Genomic DNA, 7951 nt, shown 5'->3' on the forward strand with positions numbered 1-7951 from the left:
ATTTTCGAGCGAGATCGTTGCCAGTGCCCCTGGACTGGCTTGTGCGGGTGGCACATAAAAGACACCATTTCGAGCGTGGCCGTTTTCGTGCGGGTGACACATAAAAGCACCCACTACACTCTCTGAGTGGTTGGCGTTAGGAAGGGCATCCAGCTGTAGAAACTCTGCCAAATCAGACTGGAGCCTGGTGTTGCCATCCGGTTTCACCAGTCCTCAGTCAAATCGTCCAACCCATGCTAGCATGGAAAGCGGACGTTAAACGATGATGATGATGATGATGATGATGATGATATAAAGAAGTATTTTGTAACATGAGCCTCATAAACACGAAATTTAGTGTTTATCTCTCTTTGTAACTATACTGAACTTTCAGCTTCATAAAGTCTACACTGGCTCTCTCTACTATTGGAGGACTTCATTTGCAGTTCATTAACTTCCAATGAAAGGGCTGATGTTGAAGGAATATCCATGATAAACTACACAAACACTTGCATTTGCTGTAGTTATTGTTCTTGGTGAAACTAATCTAGTTTTTTAGTCTCAGGTCAGCACTGATTAAGCACAATTGTAATGAAGGACGTCAAAGCTATGACCATCCATTTTCCCCCTCATTTTTATTTATATAGTATATTTATGATTAGATTATGAAAGACATCCTTCTTTTTTATGATAAGGTGTAATTTGAGAGAGATTTGACTGCTATTTCGAGTGACTGTATAGAGGCTCCTTTGTCGACTTATTTTTTCTATATTCATAAATCAATTTTAGTGTCTTTGTGTGTGTCACACTTCCAGTTCATTATTGTTACAATTCATATCACATGAATTCTTCCCACTTCAGACAAGGATCAAGGTTTGTACATGCAGATATGTTGATAGAAAACAATTTAAACCATTCTCCATATTTATGAATATCTATATTTATGTTATTTTACTCGTCACGGGTTATCTCATCTTACAACACTCATTATCTCCCCTAAATTGACCAAGGTACATAACTCTGCTTGTTCCTTGTTTGCCTAACAAAACGAAACAAAAAAAAAAACTGACCGTTCATGCGTCACCTAGTAAACCATTCCACTTAGTCATGGAATGATGAAAGGAAAGCCTTTTAATAAAATCAAATTCATATTTCTGTAGCGAAGTAAAAACAAAACAGGATCTTTTATGTTCAAATGAGCTATTAAGATTATAATTGCTTGGACTAAAAGCTAATTTGATATATTTATGCAGTGAGGAAAATACAACTTTAGCTCAATGATTAATATTATTTTAATTATTTTAGTATATTTAGAGAATATATTTACATCTTTCCTTGTTTTGATCAATTGAATCTATGACAATCATCAGGCATTTTATCACCAGATATATTTAGACATAGGTGTAGCTCAGTGATTAAGAACTTCGCTTCCCAACTATGTCAGTGGATTTGGTTGACAGAAACTGAAAGAAGCCTGTTATGCCTACCACGTAAAGTGGAAGGAAATCATGGAAGAGGGAAACCCAAGAAGATATGGGATGAAATATGGAAACACAGACTTACAAAGGAGATGACAGAAAAACAAGATATGGGGCACGTTGCTGTACTCAAGAAGACCCACTCACCACAGCAAAATTGAGATCCTAAAACTAAGGTGCCACATAAAAAGCATTGGTGAGAGTGTTGGTACCACACAAAAAGCATCCATTACATTCTGTTGAGTGGTTGGTGTCTAAGAAGGACATCCAGTTGTAGAAACCAAACCAAAACAGATTATGCAACCTGGTGTGGCTCCTGGCCTTGCTAGTTCCTGTCAAACTGTCCAACTCATCTTAGCATGGAAAACGGACATTAAATGTTGATGATGATGATGATAGTACATGTGAGTGCTTGTTGTTTATATTTCGTTGTTAGCAACAGGAAGGGCATCCAACTCCAGAAAACCTACCTCTGTAAAATGCATGTGATCCATGCAAGTACTGGAAAAGTGGACATCATATAGGCATAGGAGTGGCTGTGTGGTAAGTAGCTTGCTTACGAACCACATGGTTCCGGGTTCAGTCCCACTGCGTGGCACCTTGAGCAAATGTCTTCTACTATAGCCTCGGGCCGACCAAAGCCTTGTGAGTGGATTTGGTAGACGGAAACTGAAAGAAGCCCGTCGTATATATGTATATATATATATATATATATGTATGTATGTGTGTCTGTGTTTGTCCCCCCAACATCGCTTGACAACCGATGCTGGTGTGTTTACGTTCCCGTAACTTAGCGGTTCGGCAAAAGAGGCCGATAGAATAAGTACTAGGCTTACAAAGAATAAGTCCTGGAGTCGATTTAATTGACTAAAGGCGGTGCTCCAGCATGGCCACAGTCAAATGACTGAAACACGTAAAAGAGTATCAAAACCATGATGATGATAGTATATTTACTTTGAAAATGAAGGTTCCTAGTTTGAATACAGCTAAGGAAGCATGCAGATCTCTGAAAATATCACAGATGATCAAAGATCAAACTACTTGATGCATAGTGTAGTTATAAATATTGTAAATAAGTCTAAGTTTTAAGATTTTTAATTTTATTTAAAGAAAACACTAATTTTGTAAATTAAATTGGTGAGTTATAAGAAAAATTTTCTTTTGACTTTTCTCTCCGCAATAATTCATTTTTGCATTTGGCTTACAAGATTCTTGACGTGAATTCATTTGTTGAAATAAATCTGGTTGTCTTGGGAAGATTATTACACTAGTAATAACACATGCACTGTCTGCTCCTGACCTTGAAGAGAAAGCAAGTCACTAAGAAGGTTGCAGATAGCAGCAAAAGAACTTCAACTAATCAACCAATTGATTATTTAAACAAATTTTTGATTAGTTAGATATTTATTCATTTGACTAACAATAAAGAAGTGTTATTGTTGACATGATGACTTTCCTTAATAGGTAATATTTTGAGAGTTAAAACTAAGATTTTATTATTTTTAATTCTAGGGTCAGTTCAATATCCTGGTATTTTCTCAATGTATTTGGATTGAGAAGTATGTACACATTAATCCTGGGACAAGATAACGGTATGTATTATTAACACTACTGCTAATTCTATTACTATTTCTTCACACTTTCATAAAGTTGTTACTTTTGCTTGATACTCTCCCTTGCTTTCACGTAATTGATATGTTAATATTTGTCCCTTTAGCGGCTGACCAAACCAGAGTTATGCAAGAACAGATGTCAGGCTCAGCTATGGTTGCACCTCCAGACCCCATGAAAGCATTCAAAGTAAGAGCAAATTTTTAACTGTTTTTTAAGAAATTATTCATACCTAGTTTTGATTAATCCCTACTAAGTGTTTGAATTTATCACCAACCTAGAAGTGATGGTAGACATCTGAGAAAGATTTTATTAAAAAGGGTGAAATTATAAACATTTGTTTACCTCCCCTAACAAGCACTGGCAATGGTGCCTCTTAAAAAGCACCCAGTATACTCTTTAAAGTGGTACTAGGCATTAGGAAGGGCATCCAGCCATAGAAACATGCAAAAACAGACTATGAACCCTGTTGTGACTCTTGGCATTGCTTGCTCATTTCAAACTGTTCAACCCATGCCAGCATGGTAAACACGTTACATGATGATGATGATGATGAACAATAGTACAGTGCAGACTGTTTCTTTGTTTATCAATATTCAAATTGTTAAAGATCATCCTACTGTTGTCATCAAATGAATGTAAAACTTTGGAAGAGGAAAGTTACGTGAAATTTGCTTTCATGTGGATTGAAAATTTGTAGCCAGTTCTTCAACATTAATTTTCGAATGAATAATTTTTTTGTATGTGTGTGTGTCTTTTTATGAGCTTCTCCCTCTGCGTGTGGGGCAGATAGTATGATGCTATGAAGTGTGTTGCCACCTGATGGTAAAACGTTGGCTTTGAATGTCATTACACTCTCTGATTCACCTCTTCAACCATGAATACATCATAAAGTGGTAAGGCTTTTCTAATTTTATGAGGTACAAGGCAACTCCACTAGTGTTGGTCCATTGTAGAATCCACCTTGGACTCTGTAATGTGGTTGGCAAATGAGTAAAGATGTGGGGTTGCAAAGATTTTTGTGTCTTGTCATAGATATGACAAGCTCTCTTGGCTGGTGCTTTGATAAAATACCTCCAGTACAATCTGTAATGTGGTTGATGATAGGAAGAGCATCTAGCTGTATAATCCAAGCCAAAATGAAACATGAGTGAGACATGGTCCTTCAACTTGTCTTGGAAGACAGTAACTCTACACTAAAACTGATTCAGACCCTGAGGATTCATCCAGCACATAGACATGGAAAGCAAATATAAAACGATGGCAGCAGTAGTATGGTTTTATCATTTGATTAGATAAGAGAGTGTAACAGTGCCCTTAGATTTAAGGAGTTTTCCTAGACTTATGAGGTTGATGTAGTAGGTGTTTATCTTGAATTTCTGCAGAGCTATGTTTCATCATCATCATCGTTTAACGTCCATCTTTTTACATGCTTGTATGGATAGGACGGTTGACAGTAGTTGGCCAGGTAAAAATTGCATAGGGAAAGGGGATCCAGAAAATTGGTTGTGATGGTTACTGTGAGATTTGGTGGATTGATTCTGCTGGGATGATAGTGATAATGGGGAGTGCAGATATATTACGAAAAAGAGTAGAAACTGTTGTCATAATGGTAAAACAAAAAACAAAATAAAACAAAGGAAAGTGAAGTTTTAGCATATTTGTATGTAGTAGTAGTAGTAGTAGTAGTATGTATATATATATATATATATATATATAGCAGTACTTATTAGGTGTCACAATGCCTTATAGAGAATCAGCAACTATTCAAAGCTGAAGTATTTCTGTGGTGTGAAAAAGAAATTCAAGTTTTGTGATGTCTTGACTATTATAGACAAGACTGCCTTGCAAAGTTGCCAGAAATGCCTAGAACTTGTAAACTGAATGTCTGAGTTTTCTGTGGTTCATATGGTGAGTAGTTGTGAAGGTTGTCAGGGGCTTTTTGGTATTTTTCTGTATTGTGTTCGTATCTTGGCACTGTTGGATGGAATTAGAAGAAATCATCATTTCTTTCAGCCAATTTGTCAGCCCAGAGTTTTTAACTCTTGATACTGACACACTTAAGTCTGCCCCGTGTGCAAAATACAAACTTCCTGTTCTAAAGTAACCTCAATAAAAAAGTCTTTGTTAATTTGTTTCAAACACCAGCTTGATAATGGTAAAGTTATTTTACTAAATTCTTTATTTTAATTGTAATAGAGGCAATGTATTTCAACAGAAATATGGTGGACAAAAAGATGCAATCCTAGTATTGGTATATAGCCATAGTGTTGTAGAGGCTTATTGAAGTTTTCCCTTCAATGTTCACCCTTCTCTGCCTGCCTAGTTGACTGTCAGTATTTAGTTTATAAAAAAAGACCCTCCCCCAGTCTTATCAGTTTCTATGCAGCTCATTTTTAATAGCATAGTGATCTAAAGGTGGTGGCCTAGTTGGGATATTGTACAAGGAAGAATAAATGAATTATAAGCTATTATTAGGACTACCTAGCTTTATTTATATAGAAGATAAAATGGGCTGGTCTACAATAGAAGCATTAAATCTGATGTTAGTTTCAACACTTCGTTTGGTGAATTCAACCAAGATAAGAAGGTGCCACTGATCTCATCTTGTCTTTCTCTGTATTATGACCTCTGACCCCTAGATCCCTCTCATCATATTTGATTTTATATATAGGAAAATAGCAAAACTGTTATAAAAAAAAATTGCTGAATGAGGGGATAAATTTGATTAAAGGTCTTTGACAGCACAATACAACAAGAATTTTTTTTGCTTTTGCTAAGGTAGGAGTTATCCTTATAGGTCCCATGATAGCAATTTAATTTTTGAATACCATTCAAAAAGCATTTTTTGTATAACTTGTTATATCAGTAAAATTAGACATAGCAGACATGTCTTCTATGAGATCTCTTATATAATTTTATATCAAGACCTTTTATATGTAAAAACATTTGAATTCTATCAGTTGCTTGGATTCAGAAAGAGAGATATTTTTTATAGTATTTAATTGTGATTAATTATTTCCTTTTACAGGCAGAGTGGGAAGCTCTTGAAATTTGCAACCATCAGTGGAGTTTGGAAGGTGTTGAAGAGGAACTAACTGGCAGCAGTATTCCAGAAACCATCTATATAAAAAACAAGTTCTCATAATTGTACAAAGTGTGACAATTTTACACTGAAGTGGAGCAAAATATATTTAAAAAAAAAACTGGCTTGTGTTTTCATGGTTTCTTATTCATAAGAAATTGGATTTTTACAGACAGCATCTAACATTGTAATCTACTGATAAAGCCTGTGGGCAAATAATCGATCTTGAACCATCAAATAGGAGAGATAAAATATTTGTCTTCCTCCACAATGAAATCTAATGCAACGGCTATTTTAGATAAAACTAGCCCCATTGCCAAAAGAGAGAAATGTGTGTGTGTTTGTGTGCTTCTGTGTATGTGTGTTGAGAGATTGAAACCGTCAACTTCACATTGACAATATTTAGTATTTTCACTTCCAAACAACTTATTTAAAGGATGTAAAAGGGAAGTTCATTTGTATTGGTTTTTATTTAAATGCAAATTGTTTTGTTATATGCTTCTATATATTACTGTGAATTATAAAACATCAAGCAAAAATTTTTTTAAAAATCTACTATTTTAACATGTTAAGACTATTGTCCTAATGTTTATTAAATATGTGGGATTCACATACACACAATAATTCAAATATTTATTCATTCTAAGAGTTGTAATAATAAACTTATTTGAAATCTTTTCTCCGAAATACATATTTTAAATAATACTAATAGAAAAACCTTCCATGGAGGAAAAGTTTGTTAAACTGAGTCAAACTTGCTGAAAGAATAATAACAATAATAATAATAATAAAAAAAGCTGGCAAACATTGATATTGCCAAGAATTAACAAGCACAGTATTTGAAGACTGGCAATATTAACAGTAGTTTTGCAACTTATTTTTAGACATGTAGAAACTCCACTGTAGGTTAAATAATGAAATACAGCCAGTCTTTTCAAATACCCAATACTTCATATTGCAAAGAAAGGCTGAATTCTGGAGGTAAAAAAAAAAAGACAATCTATTACCAAAAGAATTCTTTCTTCTCTTTTTATTTAAATGGATCTGAATAAGACCTCAACAAAACCTAAAACAGTTAATATTGATACAGAGAAGGAGGTTGATAGATGAATAGCTGTGCTTCATTTAGTGAATTGTATGTATGTATCATCATCGTCGTTTAACGTCCGCTTTCCATGCTAGCATGGGTTGGACGATTTGACTGAGGACTGGTGAAACCGGATGGCAACACCAGGCTCCAATCCAATTTGGCAGAGTTTCTACAGCTGGATGCCCTTCCTAACGCCAACCACTCAGAGAATATATATATGAATATATATATATATATATATACTTGTGCCAGTGAAACGTTAAAAGCACATCCGAACGTGGGGTGTCACTGGCCCACTTATGAGTACCCCTCATTCATTGGAGAATAAACTTTGCTTGTGAAGACCTATTGAGGCAAGTGTAAACAAATCAAAATCGCTGACGTGGCTGATGACAGTACTGCCTGATTGGCACACGTGCCAGTGGAACGTTAAAAGCACATCCAAGCGTGATTGTTGCCAGGGCCATGGATTGGCTCCCGTGCCGGTGACACTTGAAAAGCACCATTTGAGTGTGATCGTTGCCAGCGTCGCCTTACCAGCACGTGCTAGTGGCATGTGAAAAACAACATTTGAGCATGGTCGTTACCAGTGACACCAGACAGGCTCCCATGCAGGTAGCACATAAAAACACCTTTTGAGCGTGGTCGTTGCCAGAACCGGCTGACTGGCTCTCGTGCCGGTGGCACGTAAAAGCACCCACTACACTC

The 7951-nt window shown here is 35.8% G+C and overlaps 1 protein-coding gene across 1 annotated transcript in view; it reads left to right on the top strand.

Moving 5' to 3' along the window:
- Positions 1-6831, top strand: part of LOC106880307 (ER membrane protein complex subunit 3) — a 21420-nt gene extending 14589 nt beyond the window's left edge. Inside the window, exons 6-8 of the mRNA XM_014930183.2 lie at positions 2970-3049; positions 3175-3257; positions 6100-6831. Coding sequence (XP_014785669.1) covers positions 2970-3049; positions 3175-3257; positions 6100-6216 — 280 coding nt within the window. The 3' untranslated portion in view covers positions 6217-6831. The remainder of the gene's footprint in view (positions 1-2969; positions 3050-3174; positions 3258-6099) is intronic.
- The last annotated feature ends 1120 nt before the right edge of the window (positions 6832-7951 follow it).

The sequence above is a fragment of the Octopus bimaculoides genome, chromosome 4, assembly GCF_001194135.2.
Source record: "Octopus bimaculoides isolate UCB-OBI-ISO-001 chromosome 4, ASM119413v2, whole genome shotgun sequence".
Taxonomy (NCBI): Eukaryota; Metazoa; Mollusca; class Cephalopoda; order Octopoda; family Octopodidae; genus Octopus; species Octopus bimaculoides.